The 20,571-nt window shown below is 41.5% G+C and overlaps 1 protein-coding gene across 1 annotated transcript in view; it reads right to left on the bottom strand.

Moving 5' to 3' along the window:
* The window catches only part of lekr1 (Leucine-, glutamate- and lysine-rich protein 1), a 99,598-nt gene that overhangs the window by 23,542 nt on the left and 55,485 nt on the right, over positions 1 to 20,571 (bottom strand). Inside the window, 3 exon segments of the mRNA XM_085245464.1 lie at positions 463 to 666; positions 3,458 to 3,535; positions 12,810 to 12,891. Of these exon segments, the coding sequence (XP_085101590.1) occupies positions 463 to 666; positions 3,458 to 3,535; positions 12,810 to 12,891 (364 nt within the window).

The following is a 20,571-nucleotide window of genomic DNA, read 5'->3' on the forward strand; positions in this document are numbered from 1 at the left end:
TAATGTGAAAAGGGTGAGAAAGACCAGAGAACTGCGAGTCCTTTCATGGGTCGCTGGAGGTCGGTGGAGGTGGTTAAGTTGTCTGCAGCAAGAAAAAAATAAAGGGCTTTTGTTTCACGACATTTCACCAGCAGCCACAGAGAGGGTGAATCTGTGTCTGTGTGAGTCATGAAACTTTACAGGTGTGAAGATGAAAAATGCGACAGTATACCATCCGAGCTATGGGGCCCCATGTCTCCTTCCCACGCCCCTGTCCCACAATTGTCTTAATTTTTTGTGTATCTGTAACTCCTAAAATTGGTTGCTTTTTCTCCACATGTGTCTCTGTTACAAACTCTGATAAGATTAAATTACTGCTGTTTGTTTCACTGGCAGCACTTTTATAGATCAAAGTTAGCACCTATGCTGCAAAATGATGAACTACAGAATAGAACAGAATAGAACAGAAGTCACAGTCATCACCTTTCTTTCTTCAGCTCTCTTGTTTCCTGCTCTGTATTCTCCAGAGCTCTCCTTAGTTGTGTCACTTCCTCTGCAGCTGCAAAGTACTTCCGGTTCATCTGCTCCTCTCTCTGACTGCAAGACAACAGCTGCTTCTGCATTGCATCACATCTCTGTTGGCATGACAACCACCTCTCATGTTTCTCCTCCAGCTCCACTTGTAACCTATGAAAAAGACACATAAGATGAGCGTGCACACATGGCAAGGTTTGCTTTTCAACTCTGTACTGACAGGTCAACCGGTCTGTGTAAGCACCAAGGACAGTCTGTTAGATAAGAGAGAAGCCGTTCATTCTCCAACCTTATCAGACTTCCAAAAGTCAGGAATCCAGCAGGTGAAAAAAAACTGGGACTTTTAAAGTTCATTGGGCCTCATTTACTAACAGTGTGTATACACAAATCTACGATTTATCAATATTTTTGGCTATGAACTTGTTCGTACTTTAGGAACAAATTTATAAGTTACCTTTTTGTGCGTACGAACAAATACCAGCGGCTGGAATTTAAACACAAGTCTAAGCCTACTACTACTACTGCTACTAATAACAACAATAATCAATCTGATTATTATTATTGCCTTTTGGACAGTATATACAGCTGTCTAAAACACTGTGTTCATGACTACAAAAGCAGGCATGTAAAGGAAATAAATACTACAGCTGAGGGAAAGCATAGCCACGCTATGGAGGAAGCTCATTTGCGCCACTTGTATCCACGATCCCATTCTTTTGGCTCGTGACCATGGGTGCAGGTGGGGACGTAGATCGACGAGCTTCACACTCAGCTCTGTCTTCAACTCAAGAGACTGGTGCAACGCCCACATAACTGCAAACGTACATATTCCATTACCTCTTATCATATCTTAAATGTTATTATCTTCCATTAAAAAGGACTTCAATCATTGCCAGATGTCATCACTCCGAGTCTAATTTCTTGGCACTGTGCTATGGGTGCTGGAGAGTCAGGTTTTTTTTTTTCAATTTCATATGAGGAGTTTCTATTCGGGGCTGACAGATCACGTCTTCCTTGTCCTTTGTGCAGGGTAAGAACGTTTCCATGCACCAATTAGAAAATGATGTTTCCTCCTTTATTAGTTTTAATCTTTTAACTTTATGCACATTGCATCAAGCAAAAATTCAATTATATGCAACATTCTCTGACTGGGGGAAATTTGTTTACCATTTAAACCTATTTTCTGCATTCTCCAGCATATAAAATAAAATACTTTTTTGTGTTTACACTCGCTCTTTCAAATAGATGCAAGTAAAACACAGAAAAAATAAATAAAATCAAAGATTCAACAGCACTAAGTCCTGTCGCTGTTAAATCCATCTTCACCTGTTAAGCAGGAGCGGTCATGTCAGTGGGGAGATCCGGGTGTCTCTCTGTGAATTTCACATTCCCGTAGCAGCGTGCTCGGTGCTCGCTCAGATTTGAAGTTAAATCTTTTGCTGTAAAAAGAAGTTTTCTTCCCGCAGACAGTTAAAAAGCAGACACTAATGTTTTTGTCACCTTTCACAGAAGCAAACTCAAAGTAATGTCAGTACTTTCAAGCTTTAAGCACTGCATGGTCGTACTCTCCCCCACACTCCAGATTATCCATTGTTGTTCTACACACGTCTGTTGTTGTCACGGACGTCGCAGGCTCGTACGTCATTGTCATGAGACACTCTCACAAACAAAATCACGGTTTAGCAACGCAGTAACACAGCTTGCTTACGGGAGAGTAACAGTAATCCAATTACTTTTTTGCAATAGTAATCCATTGCTTTACTGGTTACTTGAAAAAAGTAATCAGATTACCGTATCCATCTCTGGTCCAGAGTACCAAATTTACTTGACTGTTCATTCATGAAAAAACACAGGAGAAAAATAATGAACGGGCAGGTGCACTATCTACGTTGGTCACAGATCTCGATGCTTTATTAGGAGGCAGACAAGCAGGATCAAGTGTTTTTGAGAAAACAGAGAATGAGATGGGCTGACAAAGAAAAACAGAGCTCTAAAGTGGTGTCAAACACAGAAAGATATGGATTCTCTTGTCTGTTCTCGCTTTTATCTGCTTTAAAGGAACATATTAAAGGAAATTGCAGGGACATTCAAATAAACCTATTTCAAACTACGTGAAGCAAGCGTAACTGGACAGATTCACAGATTGAAGTTCAATTTCGAAATCAGTACCTGCAGCGTTAGAAAGCAGGCACTCATTGGTTTCCCTGCAGAAGCCAAAGTGTTTTGACCAGATAAACATTGTCTTTTGGTACCTATGGTCTCCATTTTTGGGGCAGTTTAGTAAATTGCTGTCTCCTGTTACATTTTCAGGTATGGGGGGATGTTTCTTCAATCTCTCATCCTTCTAAAATAGCTTCCACCTCCCCCAGCGGAGCGCCGCTTTATGTTGAGCCGTATAGGAGCCAGAGGGTTAGATCAGAGGCTTCAGTGTGGGAGGGGAAATAAATCGACGGTGTAATTGAACGCATCAGGCTGCCAGCATCTTAGAACGGGAATACCAGCAAATACCATGTGAAAAAATACACACCCTACATTTATCGCCTGCATGGAAAGATGAGAGGCCTTGTGGGTATACACATGTTGGTTGTGTGAGTGTGACACACATGTGTGTTAGTGTGACGGACTACTGCTTTACCTCGGCATAGCTACTGTACAGTATGTCTACGGATGCGCGTGTGTGTGTGTGTGTGAAACGTGATTCCCCGGCAACTAAGAAGTGCTTCCATCTGTCGTGCCAGCCTCACACGAGCTTTGGCTGTGTCGCCGGCACTTTATGGAGCCTAAGATCTCCACAAATGATCCAAGGGCCAACAGTTATACAGCCACCTCTCTTTGGGAGGAAGGAGATGGAGCACAGGAAGAGAATAATTGGAGAAGAATGAGTGGGATGAGAGTTGTGGTTGTGGGAAAGTTGGAGCGTGGAGAAACAGAAAGAGGAGCAAACCTGAGGAGCTTTCCTCTGTGTTCCTTTTCAGAGTCTTCTAGCTGGGACAGCTGCTCCTCACTCCGTCTCTTCTGCTCTCTGGAGACGAAAAGCACATGGCACAGGTGATCATTTCCACCATTTGTTGAGTAAATACATTTATGACCAATTTATGAGCATAGATCTAATATAGCAAGCATTAACTCCCATACCCACAGTTCACATTCAGCCAGAAGGAAATCCATATTCCCTGGGTATGTTTTTTTACAATCTCGAGTGTCACTGTAGAGTACTTGAGCAAGATGCCAAATCAATACAGCTGCTATTCTGCGCACTCCTTGACTTGAATCTCCATGTGGAAGAAGCCAAGCTTAACAATGAATCCTCCCTCTGGGATCAGCAAAAGTTCAAGCATATTGTAACTCTTCGAGCTAAAAAAAGTGCTGCTGTCTGTCAGTTTGCAACTAAATTGAGTTGCTATGTTGTGATTTTAATGTAAAAAAAAATTTTAGATGGTGTTTTTTAGATCACCTCTTGTTCTATGGGCAGCTGCTGCCTCTTCTCGAGAAAGTAAATCGGCTTTAATTCTAATAGTGCGTGCCATGACAGTGTGTGATACTCCTACCTTCCATGCATACACATACACAGACACACACATACTTTACCCTAACCCCCCTAACCCTGCCGGCTTCTCAGTCTAATCCCCTCTCTGGCGGCATGATCAGTTAATGTGTTTGGGTGTATGCGTGCGTGCCAGTATGTTTTCGGCCGTCTAGCCCTGTGACCTTGCAAACACACGCAACGAGGATATAGACTGAGAAGGCCTGCATGTCTGAGCTCAGAGGGAGGCGGCCTGTTTTCACTTCCAGTGAGACAGATTTTGTTTTTTTCCCCTGACAAACACTTTGGAATTATTTGTACATTTCAACAAAAGTGGATTCACAGCCGGAGCAGCTCCTCACTCTATAAGTTCTGTAATCTGCATTTCATGAGTGATTTGATTGCTTTTTAGTAACAGTTCAAGCTCTAAAAGCAACATGAAATATGTCTAAATGCTTCGCACAGACACCTGAATGAGAATGTGCAGGCCTAAACCAACTGTAATTTCAGCAAAGTTTTAAAAGTGTGGCTTTAGCCTGACCTTTCTGATTATTTGTCAAGCCAATGCTTGGGGACTAACAGCTCTGACCCTGCAAAAATGGCAGCTTTCCCCCTGAGATGTACGTCTAAAACTATATTAAAAAAAAGAAAAGACAAGCAAAGGCAACACAGTAACGGCAGCTAATGCCAGACAACCACATTAAATCCATGGCGGAGAGATGAGTTCAGGGTGACACGTAAGGTGTGAATGTGATAGCAGCCAGTGAAAGTATGCGAATGTTAGTCACAGACAGAAGCACAAATACAGACACATAATGAGAGTAACACTCGCAGCTGTCTGGCTCCAGTTATCAGCCTCCCGCTCTTTGTACCTTCTATCACACTCACACATCTCCATCCCATTCTCTCTCTCGCTTGCTCTTTTTTTTTCTTAACCTTCTTTTCTTCCCGGGCATCTACCGATGATTTGGAACAGACCTCCTGCATTCTTTCTATTCAGCTACAGCATAATACAATTCATACTTTACAAACTACTATGCCTTGACCCTCTCACTCTCCCTCCCTTTGTGTTTTCAAGGTCAGAGATGACATGATATCTATCTCACAATATCTTACTCTCAACTGCTGTTTCCGTTCTTTCTATTCTTTATCTCCCGGTCTCCTGTTCCTGACTCTTTTTCCTCTGAGGTGAAAAGGGCCTTTGAGGGAGAGAAGGATGACTGAGAGAGAGAGAGAGAGAGTAAAATGGTGGTCGGTGGTGTTTTCTTTGTGACTTTGCAGGCTTCAAAGTGCAGTCAAGTCCACAGTGCTCCGTGAGAGCGCTGGAGGACTTTGGGCACATTTGTGGCTACAGGCATGTGGTGCACACAGTTTGCACATGGAAACAAAGTGAGAGTCAGAAGAATCTATTATCACATATTATCAGTAGATGTGTCAGAAGCAGGTTACGATCACAACATGAGGATTCCAGGAAAGTTCCTCCAGGGGAGGGGAGATGGGTTCAGAATAAAAACAACAAAATCCCTTAATAGTTTTTCCCACTGAGTGGACCGAGTTATGTCACTATCGGTAAACCCTGCACGAACTTGAAACGAGGTGAAAAAGCTTCCTGGTTGTGCAAGATTTAATCAAAGTAACCACAGCAGATGTGGCATGCGCAATCACAGCCTGACAGCACGTAGCATTCAGATCAGAGCCGTCACATGTTTGCAGGCTTCAGCTGGATGACTGATGGAATCACATTAATCTTCGCCCGTCCTTCGTGGCCACATTTCGTTCCCCTGCGTAATTAGATGTGTCACACAGTTCAGGAATGCCTCGTAAAAGTGAAGCAGACCAGGAAAATATATGCGCACGGTTTGCTGCCGATCGGGCCTGAAGCAGGACAGGTGGCAGTCAGTGGAGGATGTGGTGAATCGCAACACCAAAACTGAAATGCTGACTCAGAGTGGTGTTGTTCTTGGCAACCGGTCACAGGAAAGCAGACACTTGCAACATTAGGGAAATGCATTTATTTTTGTGGTGTGTGCTTACAAAAGAGTGAGATTTCTTTTGAATTTGAAAAGGGAAGAGGAAAGAAAAAAAAGTCTTCTTTCTCAAAGGGCTGTGGCTGATTTTTATCTAGCATGTGATAAACAGCAGAGTGTGGTGAGGGTGGAAAAAAAAGACAGAAAAAAATCTGTTTCTGTGTCAGAGAACTCGTGGGAAACGGGGCATCCTGAGAGCAGTCGCTATACTACTGCCAATAACCACACAGACATATGACATAATGCACACACACTGGCTTTAATGCACACATGCGGGCACACACATACACAGGGCAGCCAGCGTGCATCATCCTTATGAAAACAAGCTGTTTCACATCAATCACATCAATCCTTTGCTCTTTCTCTCTTGACCTTCACTCATTTCACCAACCACTCTTTCATCTTTCCTCTCGTGCTCCATGCGTCCTATCCCATCTTTCATCTAACCCTCTCTTCCAACTAATCCATCCTTTTAACCGGGCCTGCGTCTGCGTTGGATGAGCCATGTGTTCGTCCTCTGATGAAAGGACGAGCTCGGCGTCTCCTGCCAATCAGAAAGCAGCAGGACTCTTCCCAACACCTCTTCCAAACGACTCATCCTGAGATATAGGCGGAGGTTTGTGAAGCTCTCTGTGATGCACTGACAAATGCTGACAGATGATACATAGCCAGTAGCGTGAGTCATAAATCAGATTAATAAAAGTTAATCCACACAAGGAGCAGAGTTTGCATGCACAGTGTATTATAAATTAGCGTTATTTTTGGATGAAAGGAAGGTGATAAAAGTATCCTAAAAGTCTGTAAGTCACTTTGTTTGCAAATGAGAGAACAAGCTGCCCTTGGCTGGTCAGAATGCACAGCAAGATCAAAAAAACATTCCACAGCTGTGGACTGTCCTCAGATATGTGTGTTTCCAAAGCAACCAGATAGTGCCACAGAAGCAAAACAGGTGTGGATGTCTGATTGAGGTGTGCGTCAAAGGTTGGGGAGTTGTCATGGCGATGGCTTTTACACACAGATTATTATTTTTTTGCTCTTAAATATCAAGAGTGAATCGAGGGTCCAACATGCTCTGGAGATGTGAAGATACAAGTTGAGACTAAAAGGATTCAGGATGCACAGAGACGCCCATAAACTCCCACAAAACAGCGTCTGTGGGCATTTTAGTCAGCGTCAAGCGGACAGTGAAAGGAGGGTCGACTCAGACGTCCCATCTGGACCTCAGTCTTGACCTCGGCTGACTGTCTGCCACACACGAAACAGATTAATCACTCCCTTGTGCTCATTGTTATTTCTAACCAGCGACATTCGTTCAAGTAGAGCACAAATCTGTGGCACACCCATGCAGTGTTTAACAACTTGTTTAGAACATGCAAACCACACAGCAGTTAAAATCAGCTGTTATATTTATGCATCGGGATTTAAATTAATAAAACTGAAAAATATTCTCTATTGCACTTTCTTATAATACTTACTTAATAACAAAATCGGCAGCATTAGTAATAATAACATTATTTATGAATGAATATAACTTGTTTGGTTTTGTTTTTTAACACTGGCACTTTTTTAAGCAAAGCAAGATGAATTTTTATCAAGACTAACACAATTATTCCTGAATTAACTGACGTAACGTTTACTCAATATTACACTTAAGGCACTTTGTACTTTTATTCGAGAAGCACTTCATTTGATTTCCAGGTAAAAAAAAAAAAAGATTAAAGCAAGAAATATGATACCAAGATACAAAAATAAATATACCCAGTTTTGATAAATATTCAAGCAAATTTACAAAACATGTTCAGACAGTTGACGTGCCAAACTGGCCTACAGCTACCATTGTAATTGACAACAGTGAGGAACTGCTCAGATACCTACATGTCAGCCCCTGTTTCTCTGTCATCATCTCCACACACACCCTTTATCATGCAATAAAGTCTTAGACTTGAACATATTTGCCTGATCCTTCTCACCTAACTCATCATGCAACATGTCCTTAAGGCTGATTCTCCCTGTAGCATTCTATCTCCATATGTCAGGTCGCGTCAGATTGCAAACCTCGCCTCCGTCATCTCTGTCTCTGCATTCATCCCTGTGTTAGATGGATGTGCACGTTCCACATGCGTGGCCACAAAGTCAAATTAAGGTTGGGCACATGCAAGCATGCAGAGGCGTGAGCAGTTTTTATGGCAAGAAAGAGGGCAGCGGGTCAGATGGAATTAGCTTAAAAATAAAACACAAAAGTACAGAATGAGAACGATCCGTTTCATGCAAAAGCAGTCGAAGAGAAGAGGACACGGACATGGAAAGAAACACAGGAAAACTATTATTTGTGCACCACAGTAAACTGTTTGCTTTCTTCAGTTTCCCTGAAGAAATATAATATTCTTTGCGATTGATTGCAAACAGACTTGTAACTGGGGACCAGTATCTAAGCATGTTTTTAATTCTAAATACGCACCAGTGACATCAGTGAATGTTAACCTTGAATTATATTCACACTGCTGTGTACAGTGCAGTGCAAAAGTCTTGAACCGCAATGAGCAATAGTTCTCCAGGCTTTCTGAAGATGATCCTTCCTTTTTGTGTGTTTGGGGTTTTCCTATGCACATGATACGTGTTTCACAGACCCACACGCTACAGAATAATTATGAATTAATTCCACAATCTCAATCATTCTGCATATATTACATTCAGTACCATCAGTAATGTTTCTAAACCTGATTAGCATTGAATAAATCCTGAAGCACGGTGAATTTATTTGCATCATTTATTGTAAAGTTTGCTCCTGTTGGAGGAAGATGAGGTTTCTCTTGTCCAGGCTGAAGTGAAGAAGCAGTCCTTCTTCTGGAAAACCTGAAGTGCTTCTTCTTTTTCAGGCACTTTTCCTGTAGACTTTTGTTCTGTGCTATGAGATTTGTCATCTCAATAATAAGTTCTTTGTGTTGTAACTCAAATTTTCTCCAGCCCTTTAATTTTTCATGATTTTTTCATGCTTTTCTTGGAGTTCTTACTGTTTCTCTTGCAGCTCTTTATATTTTTCTTCTTGAACTTTCTTATCCTCATGCATGTTGTGGTTTGTTTGTTGTACTTTGTCTTGGATGCCCAGCAACTCTTGATGTCTCCTCTGCAGTTCTTGAAGTGTAGACTGGATAGTTTGTTTTTTCTCTTGTCGTCACTTCTCCTCTTGCATTTCAGTGTTTACTGTGCTTTGTTATATAGTCCTTTCAAATTGGTATTTTTGCTCACCATTGCTTGGATTTTACTCTGAATTTCTGTGCATCTTTTCTCCTGTTCTTGTTTCTTATCCTCAATTTCATTGTTTTTGTCCTTTGCTTTGTAAATAATGGTAATTCTGTATTTTTCTTCATGAAGTATTGGAGAACATGTTGTAGTGAATATTTTTTCGAGGGTTAAAAAAGGTAATCGATGGGAAAATTTGACCTGCAGTGAGCAGTTAAAGTGTGCATGTGAAAACACTGTTTGTGCTTGATGAAACGTCGCTGCCAAGTCACAGCTTATCAAACAGCTGTAAAAAGACATTTTACCACAGTAATAAATGTCGTCCTCCTGCTGGGAAGAAAAAGACTGATGTTCCTGAACACATCCTCGTGGGACTCATGAGGGTTTGAGAAATTATTAATTTTAACCGAACATCCTGCTCCATTTTGTTGCGTATCTTTATCTTTAAGGCTAAAGGCAGGAAGCAAAAAGCTCTGTGAGGTTTTACAAAGGGATGCAAATGTTTCTTTTTGTTGTCCAATTTACACAGCTGCATGTGTGTATGTTCTATTTATACACCTGTGGCTTATGGCAGAACTTGTCAAACATGGCAATAAAACACCTGCAAAGAAGAAGTGCCATTTCACTGAATGCAAAACTGAAACATGGTTATCTCAGATCTGGAATCACGAGCAGAGCAGAGAATGACTGAGGCTGTCAACTCAGTGGCAGAAGTGGAAAGCCTGTCGACAGCAGGATGGCCGGCAACTGTTCCTTTATCCAAGAGCTAAACACTCATGAGCTGGAAAACATTAGCCAAGGTGAAATTCGGTGGACTGATCATTTTAGTAAACAGACTGAATTTTAATAAAACATGTAATTAAAGCAGACATATTGTACTCGTTTTTAGTTCCATATCCTGGGACTTTGGAGAGTTCCTTATTTCTCCCACACTGGTCCCAGCCCCTCAGTCTAGCCCCTGTCTGAAACAAGCTCCTCTACTGTTAATCTATAATTTTACTTTCAATGTAATAGAGAGAGACACAATATTAACCAAAAATCCAGAAAAACGCATTATATAAATGTTATAAATTTCCATATTATTGTGAGAAAAAAGTATTGTTCTCCAAGCAAAACATGACTTCATTCATTCATTCATTCATTCATTCATTGGTGGAGAAACCCTTGTTGACGAGCACAGCGATAAGATGTTTCTTGTAGTTGGTCGCCAGGTTTGCACACATCTTTTAGCCCACTCCTCACAGAAACTCTCTAAAACCTTTAGGTTTCTTGGCTGACAACTGAAATCTACAACTCCGTCTACAGATCTTCTACAGGACTGAGGTCTGGAGACTGGCTAGGCCACTCCATGACCTTAAGTGCTTCTTCTTTAGCCACTCCTTTGTTGCCTTGTTGGGATGTCTCCGGTTACTGTCACGCTGAAAGAAAGCCTCTTCCATGACCCATTTCGAGTGCTCTCACGGAGGTTCTTATACAAGATTTTATTGAACATGATTCCAGAGCACAGGTGAATCTGCAAAAGGAAAATATGCTGCTGCAGGTCTGTACCGCTCTCCACCACACACGGGCAGCTTTATGGAAATCAGACAGATATCATTCATAACACTGACAACACTGCAACAGAATTAACGGAGCGGGAAAATGTTTTGCCTGATATAACTGGAAAAGATGCCAAACAAAAAAACTCGGGCACACCTTTTCTACCTTATTTCATAATCTAGACTTAAATGCTCATAAACACAGCCACCTTTCGTTAGGAACATCAATTGAACCAATGCACAATATAACAACCACAGCTATTCACAATCCTCTAGTTCCCACATAGCAAGCAGGTCTGGCCCAGATCTGGTATCAAGCCGGCACTGCTGGCTGACTTCTGGCATGGTAAGTGGTAGGGCTGGGCAGTATCATACTGTTCACGGTAATACCGGTAAAATGTTGGGCAACGATAGAAAAATGAAATATTGCGATAGAATATGGGTAAAACGCGCATGCGCAGTGCCTTTGTTGTCATACGCACACAGCGGAAAAAGCATGGCGGCGAAAGCAGATTGTTAGAATTGGTTTGTAAAAATGCTGCAACTTCAGTGGTGTACTCAGATACACAACAAAGCACTATTTTTGTTAGCGCATGCTAGCGGGACGTCGTTATTACCGTGTTTTTTTGGAAAATACGGCACACTTAAAATCAATCCATTGATTTTCCTGAAAATCGACAGTGCCCCTTGAATTCTGGTTGTGTTTACTGACCTCGAAACGATTTTATGTGGTACACGGCGCTCAAAAATCTGTCAAATGTTTTAGTACGACTTTGCTAAGCTACGAACCCGGACTGCTTGATGGATTGTCGGAGCATTACGGCTACCGTAGGCAGGAGCCTCGCGGAGTGATACGTACTGTGCTTCAACATAATATTACCGTATTGTGTGTGTATAACCTCTTTATTTCTCAAAACTATTTGAGCACCACAAAAGATTTCCACCCTGAAAAAATAAATTTGCCGTCATGTTATAAACACTATTCTATCATCCCGAGCTGCTCTTTTTTACAATGCGAGTGCAATAAATTGCTTTACTTTGTCTGTAAAACGATGAACATGATATATCTCACCTAAATTAACAATCTTACTCACACTCCTCTGAAGCGCAATAAACCCAAGAGTTGTCAAAACCTGAAGACTGGCAGGAACTGCATAGTTTCTCTGGGTTTGGCACAGTTGGACCCAGTTCCTCATGTTCTTAAAGAAAACAACTTTTGAAAGCCTAAAGCGGCATATGAGCCAACTATCATCCTGAGTCATAAAATCACAACTTGTTCTCATCTGCTCATCAAAAAGCTCCTCCAACAGCACCACATAATAACATTACGTACAGCTTTAGCTATTTGTCTGATTAAAATGTTGCATTTTTTTTATTTATTAAAAAAGACAAGCTAAAAACTACAGTCACAATTAATAAAGTGCTTTCCTAAAGGAAAGTGGAGGAATTGAGGTATGTGTATGTGCAAACAGACAGAAATATGTGATGGCAATAAAAAATAAATAAATGTACAATATGACATATTTTAAAGTGTCAGAATGTAACAACTACAGCATTATGTCAATGACGTCTATGGATTGTGTTACTAAAATAAAACACCAACACCCAGTTTCTGGATGGACTACAAAAACAAAAAAACAGTCACTCCTGAGAAAGCTATTTTCTACATATCATGTATTTATCCTCTGAGCAGACCTTTGTTTTAGTCTTTACAGTAAAATCCTCTGGTGTTGCAACCTGACAAGCCTGGTATGCAGACAGTGAGCATTTCCTGGTCTGGGTGGAGTCAGTGAGGCTGCACTTGGCTGAGGGAAGTTATGTGTAGAGTAAAAGCCTTGCAGTGACCTGCTCTTTACCCGGCATATTTCAAATACCACGGATCACCTGCGTCCACATCGGTGCACGTGTTTGCGTGCGTGTTTGTGTGTGTGTATTTTGTTTGTTTTACCACATACTGCAGACACTTACATCAGCTGCTGACTTAGGCACTCTTTCTCTTCTCTCGTGTTCTGAAGCGCCACGCTGGAATTCTTCAACTCCTCACTCAGTGCTGTTTACACAGACAGACACACAAACGATTACTTCATCCGATGAAGATGCGGTAAAAGCTTACAAAAGTCATCCTGCATAAAGACAATCCGGGGGTACATGAGAGCGACGGAGTGGGCCGTGTTTTCTATCAGATGGTTCATTGGACTTGAGCAAAGGAGGACGGCTCACATTAAATAAAACACTGTGCAAATGTGACATTTGTAATAATGAGGAAAAAACACAAGTGGAGGAGGAAGAACACAAAATAAAGCTCGTAGTGTATCATAAACAAGAGCTGATGTGAGAAATACACGAGGGTTGGTTAAAATAAAAAGTCATAGCCACGAGCTGAACATGAGGAAGAGAGGGAGAGCCGAAAGACGGGAACGTGTTGACAGGAAAGCTGGGACTCGGGTGGTAAAACAGTGATATGGTAGGGCAGCCTGTGTTGTTGTGTGTCTGACGCCAAGGAGCTGCTGTATTGCTGCTGCTTCTTTACTTCACTGCCACCTTGGTGGTTCGATACAGCATGTAGACAAAACCAAATCACTAGATTAAAAAAATAAAACAAGAATAAAATAGCAGAGAAACGTGAATCTTGAAAGGATCTTTAAACAAAGGCTTAATCTAGATGTGTGCTGCACAGGTATGGGGCAATCATTATTCTGCCGGTTTCCAGGCCACTGAATACATGTATTAAAAACGGACATGGAGGAAATGGCTGACTGAGATATTTAGACTTTTGTCAGGCCAACAGCTTGTAACACTGCAGCGCTGGACTTCTTTCTCCATGCAAGAGTGGCTCTCATGCAAGAGAAAAGCATTTATGCTTCGAGTCTGAATAGTGAATAACATGCCACTGTTTTCACTGGAAAATCCCTGTGCATGTAGCTGTCATAAGTGTAAATATTTGCATACCAGCCCTCGTCTTCAGCTAAATATGTATAAAATGACAAAGGCTTGCAATCATAAATTGCATAATCGGCAAGCACGGGCATGTACAGCTGCCAGTGGAAGTGGGCCACCGGTGTTTATCGATGATGGTTCTGCTGATAGAAGCAGCAGGACGAACTGTAAAGTGTATAGAGCAATACTCTCAGCTCATATTCAGAGAAATGCTACAAAACTGATCAGACTCAGTTTCACGGTGCAAATGGATAATGATCCAAAGCGTACCGCAAAAGCAACCCGAGAATTTCTCGAGGCAAAGACGGGATATTCTTCATTGGCCAAGTCAGTCATTTTATCTCCAGATAGCGCATGTTTTTGAATTACCGAAGACAAAACTGAACGCAGAGAGACACCCAAACAAGCAGTAACAGGAGGCGGCTGAAGTAAAGGCCTGGCAGAGCATCTCAAGGGAGGAAACACAGCATTTGGTGATCATGAGTTCAAGACTTTAAGGAGTAATTGACTGTAAAAGACTTCCATAAAACTGTCAAAAATGATCTTTATATTTAAAGTAACGTTAGGTTGTCTAAACTAATACAAACTGCTTGTCAGTCAATTGTCCATTTATTCAAAACTACAAAAGAAATGTTACTGTACCAAAACTTTGGGACTTAACTGTAGATTTTTAATGCTTTGTTCACCAAGTTAAACCGTGAGGACTATTAGCATGAACTACTGTTAGGTTCTGTGGCTCTGCAATAATCAATTGGAAATAAAAGCATAAACTGAAATTTTATGGTTGTCTAGAAACATGAATTCTGACATTTGTCAGATAACTATGATAAAAAAGCTTATATTGTTATTTCTTTTGTGGTGTGTGGCTATTTATTGTTAACAATGAGAGTCACCTTTAAAGCAAAGCTAATTTAATATTAGGAAATTTAGTACATTACATAAGTACTACATATTCAAAAATTTAAAAATGAAAAAGCAACTCCTGCAGGTTGTAATAACTGCTGCAGTATGAAGAAATGTGTAGAAACATAATCGAGTTCAAGTTATTTATGATGTTTTGAAATCATGCCGGAGAAGTGGAGCTCTATAGCATTTTTGTTGCGTTGCCACATAATGCGTTGTACGGCAGGGTATCGTGGCTGCAGGCCTGGAGAGCTCTCAAACCAATGTCAGCCTGACATTCTCCTGCTCCCGTCTTTGTTTTCTTTGCTCTCTCCCTCTCTTGTTTTCTCTCTTTTCACTTCACCGTCTCTCTTCTCTCAGTCTTTTTTTTTCATCCAGCTTCCTCTCTTTCTGTGTCTCCGTTTTCTCCCTCTCACCTTTTTCTCTTTGTTTCTTATCTTGGCTCTAACTTCCATTCCCCCTTTCTTTCGCTCGCTCTTTCAGCAGGAAAAGGGGAATGTAGGAGGTCCTTCTCCAACTGGCAATACACTGGTAATTGCTTTCTGGTCACTGTGACATGACAAGGTCTGCCAGGCTAAAGCGGCACAGCTACACGCTCAGAAGGACACGCGTGCGCACACACACAGCAAAGGCAAGAAGTGCGTGCGTGAAAAGCAGCAAACACACTGAAACACGAGCCCCGACAAAAGGCTCGCACAGAAAGACTCGCAAATAAACACTGCAGCAGCAGTCGTGTCCAAACAGCAATAGCTGTATAAATACTTGATGGAGCAGAAAGGTTTTGCGATGACAGCGAACCAGCTGGTCTGACTTTCTCCGCAGCCCTTCTATTGTGTCCTCGCTGCTAACAAAAAGACACACACAGTGTAACAAGGTGGCTGTAAAAATTACAGCAACTTACTAGCAGCTGGCCACAGACATTTTAGAATAGCCTCGCTGTATTGTCACTGGGGCTTCTTTACTTTGTGCTGTGCTGCAGTCACAGAACATTTTATTTACTCTATAATACACCACAGAGCAGTATATGACTGCTTTTGAACGCCAATACTTTAATAAACAACTTCTTCCCTTTGACATATTGACCAGTTATGTGGGGCTGGGTTGATATGTTCTCATCTGACCACATCCTTCCAGATTGGACGATCATTGATGTTTTGTTTAGGAAGAAAAGCATTTGTTTTGTTATTTTTGGCAAAGGGAGGACGAGACAAGATGTGAGAACTCCTCAGTCCTCAGCAACTTTGGACTCGGCCAACCTAACGCAAACTGCCAGGTCCAGTGTATTTAGTGTTTATGTGTTCTCGACATTTGCTTGGCTGCAAACAACAATGTCAAAGAAGTCGTTAATGTGGCTCCATTCTGTTAAGTAAGATGGCCAAGTAGTCAACTGGAAACTTTGCGGCGGTTTGCATATAACAGCTCAACAACCAACAAGGAAGAGCATCCAAGAGCAGTGAACTAACTTGTCTTTGTTAGGCTGTGTTTAGGGCTTGAGGCTTGAGTGTCAACATGATGGAATTGGCATATGTCAATATGTTTGGTTTAATTATAGGTTTAGATGACATTTGCATCCAGCTACAGCTTCTGTGAGAAGCAGCAGCTCCACCCTTAGACCAAGCTGGATCTGAAGCCTCTTCTGATTTAAATGGAAAAATGATATCGTGATTCTGTTTTTCCCCCTGGGACATGAGGCCTGTCAACATTACACTCAACTGTCCTGTTCAGATCAACAGCTGATATATTTCTAATTTCAGAAAATTGCATCAATATTGGCAGGTGGGCATGGGTCACTTCGGAGTCTGCTGCTAACATTTAAGTATAAAGTGATGAGGTCAAATCATTCAGTGAGCGTATACTGGCTTTTTATACCTAATTATTATTCATTTGCTGTAATATGGCTTGGAGGTAGAGTGCGCACCACACACTGCGGTAGCTTTAATGTTGAGGTAACGCCTCCCTGTGAAAAACGCATTGGTTGAAGTGTTGGGACATTTCAGCTGACCAAGATTTTCTTTGAGTGAGTACAGCTCTGCAAATAATTCAAACCCAATACCAGGGGAGATCAGAAAGTCAGTCCAGAAAACATAAGAACTCTTATGACCACAAACACAACGCTATGAACTCAAAGCACTCTAAAAACACCAAGAATAAGATTTACTCCATGGAGGGAAAAATATGTTACAGGACAAAAAACAAAGCTACAGTTTGACTAATCTAACTGCAGAATAAACTGATGTGGTAAATCACTGAGAGAGTGCAGGGGCTAAACTAAAACTTTGATTTTTATTTATGATGTTTTTATGGCAATATGATGATTTCAGTTTGCTTTGTGGGTCATAAGGCATCGTATGCACGTTACCCACATCTCTCCATGCCACATGACATATTGCTTGATTATGGTTTTTTGAAATTAGTCTCCCAAGGCCGAGTATATTGTTGTGAACTTTGAAAACAATCCATAAAAAAATGTGGGCAACATAGTAAGTTTTAACTGATTTAGACATTTGTTGTGATCTTGACCTGGAAGCGATTTTCACCAAAATTAAATCAGCAATTTGACAAATGATATCTTAAAATGCTCGACTGCTAACAAACAGGCAGACAAGCAACCAAATGAAACCGATTGCAAGCCCGCTCCCTTCAGAGGGAGATAAAAGGGGGGGTTCACACTAAGGATGTTTCAAACTACAGATTATCTTTGGCAAAGCATCAACATCTTTTACATGTGATTTACATAAACAGCAGTTTACAACTGCTTTTGCAAACACGCAGAAACTGCCGCAGCCTGAGGCTAAAGCTGTGGATGGACTGAAACAAGCAACGCCACTAATAACTCTAGCCGACTCCCATAACGTAGCTAGGTTACAGTAACCTACACTACAGGAGCCAAGGCAACATTAAGACCCTGCAAAATTGGAGCTACCTTTACAGTTACACACGCACACACTGGAATTTTTACACACTGGAGTCTACATTACTATAACATCACATTCTAAAGCATACCACATGCATTTTGTGTGTCTGCCTAGTTTATTATGCATAATGAAAGCATACCACCTTCTGAACCACAGCAGCTTCAGGGGAAAAAATCTGATTGAAGTGCTGCACAGCAGACCCCTGAAGGAGTTTACTGTTCCTACCTCGAAATTTTTTTTACCTAACTAGAACACCAAGGAGCGTACTACATGTTCTCAGAGAAAGTAAGTGCTATGAAGTGAAAATTGCTCAGTAATAACGGCTTATTACTGCATTGCAGTTGTCTTTTAGAAACCTGCTATACCTGAATACCTCCCTACAGGAATTCATAAACTTTTAGCTGATTATACCCCAATACAATTCTTATCCATGTTTACATTAAAATGCTTTGGAGCGACTGAGAAATGGAAACAGAGAGATGTGGAGGCAGTATTTGCTAAGCTGTGTGAACATATATTTGATATTTTTATATTCCTCCTATCTGTATCAACTCACACACGTAGAAAGTTGGCTCCCAGGGAAATAGATACTATAGAGTGTTGGGATGGCCCACGGTGTTGGCAGATATATGTGGTTCACGGATCGGTCACACACACCCGCACACATGCTCACAAGCACGCACGCACATTTGTGTGGCTTTAGTCACGCTTAGTCACATGACACTCGAGTCTGTTTCCACCAAAATCCCACACATTCAAACCTCTGGGTCCATCGCCTCTAACTGTCAAGTCATACAAGTCAACTGCTGACATTTGCACAAAAGTAAAGTTGGATTAATCGCGTCTTCCTCTTCCTCCAATCTCACCGTGTGTCTCTATCTTGGTTTCTCTGTAAAATTCCACACCCCTCAAGGCTTCTCCTCCCTCCTCTCTTCCACCTAACCATAAACCACATTTATCTATTCACATTGGGCAACCTCCTTATGTTTCCCTCTGCTCCTTCTTCCCCACCTCACCTGCTCCGCTCGTCTGCTGTTCGGCGCTAACCACAGAATGCTGACAGACAAGTAGCACAGTTTAAAAGCCGACGAACGCCCATATCAGTTTGCAGTCGCATTCAGGTGACTGGCAAAGGGTTTGTGGTTCAGTTTTGAAATTACAGTAATTGTATCACAGTAGGGCTAAAAACATGTCACTGATTAACCAGCTGGTGTTGGAACGAGCCAGAACTAGTTGAATAATTATGGGATTTTTGCTTGTCAATCAAACGTTGCAGATAAAGATGTTAAAAGCCTTTCTTATGCACATTATCAGCTTGACTATAATGCGCAGCATGGTAACCTATTTTGAGCTTTCGTAACAACACACAAAAGACACAATACTAGTCTTAAATTTAAACTACACAAAACCAAAACATACAGCAACTGGTGAACTTTAGTCAGTAAACTGAACCGACACTCATATGTATAACTACACCCCCCCCCATACCAGTTGCTGATTTGTTGCTGACTGTCTGTGAAATCGATTGCTGAAGTCGCAGTCATACAGGTCTAGAGACCAGGTGGGCATCCCCTGACGACCACTGGCTGCTTGGAGAAATAGAGTTGCCAATTACTGGTACAGCAACTACTTTCAATTCAGTTTTATTTATATAGCGCCAAATCACCACAACAGTTGCCTCAAGCCACTTTATTTGATAAGTTAAGAGAAAACACCAACAATCAGATGACCCCTTATGAGAAAGCACTTGGGAAGAAAAACCTCCCTTTTTACAGCAAGAACCATCCGGCAGTACAAGACTCAGGGAGGGGGAGCCATCTGCTATCATTGGTTGGGGGTGAGGGAAGGGAGGGAAATTGCTTTTAAAGTGGTATACAGCGCTTCCTGCTTTACTAGCAGGCTGCTCGTACTTTTTGTAGAAGAACACACTTCTCGCCAAGCAGTAGTGAAACTATGAAAAGTGACCCTGAAGTAGATGAATGTTTGCCTTTAAAGTAAAAGGCAACCAACACGTTTCAAAAGGAGCAACTTTACTTTGAAGGCAAATGTAGTAGTTTCACTACTGCTTGGTGGCTAATTTTCAAGTTCGCGTCTTCCATCCAAACTTCCATCCAAACTATTGTGGACTATGCAGTAATATGTTTTTGACCAAAACAAACACAAGGATGTTTTTGGTGCAGCACCTTCTTTGCAGCTGATTTCACATGACGACATTCAACAACCTCCAGCAACCAGCTAGTAAATACGCATGTCTTTGCCTAGCAAACAAAGTTTCCCTGGGAGGGGCCGGCCCGTCTGTAAGCCTGTGTACAAAGTATAAAATTGCAGCATTGGTATATTCAGAAACCCAGATGCCGAATTATTTTTAAAGATGAGAAAAACAAATAGAGAATGCCTCGTCGACATTAGGTTTCTATATTTGTTTTACAGAAGATTTGCTTTCATTGAACATATGTACTGTGTATACGAGCCCACATGGGGGTGTTTGTGTCTCAGTGCGTGCATTCTTCAGTGTGTAGTTTATTATATCCGTTGGTTCGTGCAGCAGCTGTTTTCACGAACACGTCACTGAGCAAACACACTCACACGACATCAATACAGACAGTAGACCACTTTCTTTGACTTCCTGCATCAAACCCCTTCTCTCTTTTTGCTCTCCGCTATAAACACACACATACACGCTTACACTTCGCAGCTGTTTGGAACGTGCAGCACAGAGAAAACGACCCACCCATGAGGTGAGCCGGAGGTTAACTCTCCTTCAGGCATTTACTGTCAGTGCAGAACACACACAAAACGCACAAACACATGCCTGCCTGCAGTCTTGCTTCACTTGCTTACATCTATTTAAATTTTATCGTAGGAGGTTCATCGGTTTACAGACTTTAGGCACATGAACCCATAAAGACGTGCACACACATTTCATCCTGTCTAACCTCTCTTTAAAGATTGTTAGAGTTTGTGTATTAACTATA

Source organism: Mchenga conophoros, linkage group LG14 (assembly GCF_057382185.1).
Source record: "Mchenga conophoros isolate Kocher_MC1m ecotype Shallow Benthic linkage group LG14, M_conophoros_male_GT1.1, whole genome shotgun sequence".
NCBI classification, from domain to species: Eukaryota; Metazoa; Chordata; class Actinopteri; order Cichliformes; family Cichlidae; genus Mchenga; species Mchenga conophoros.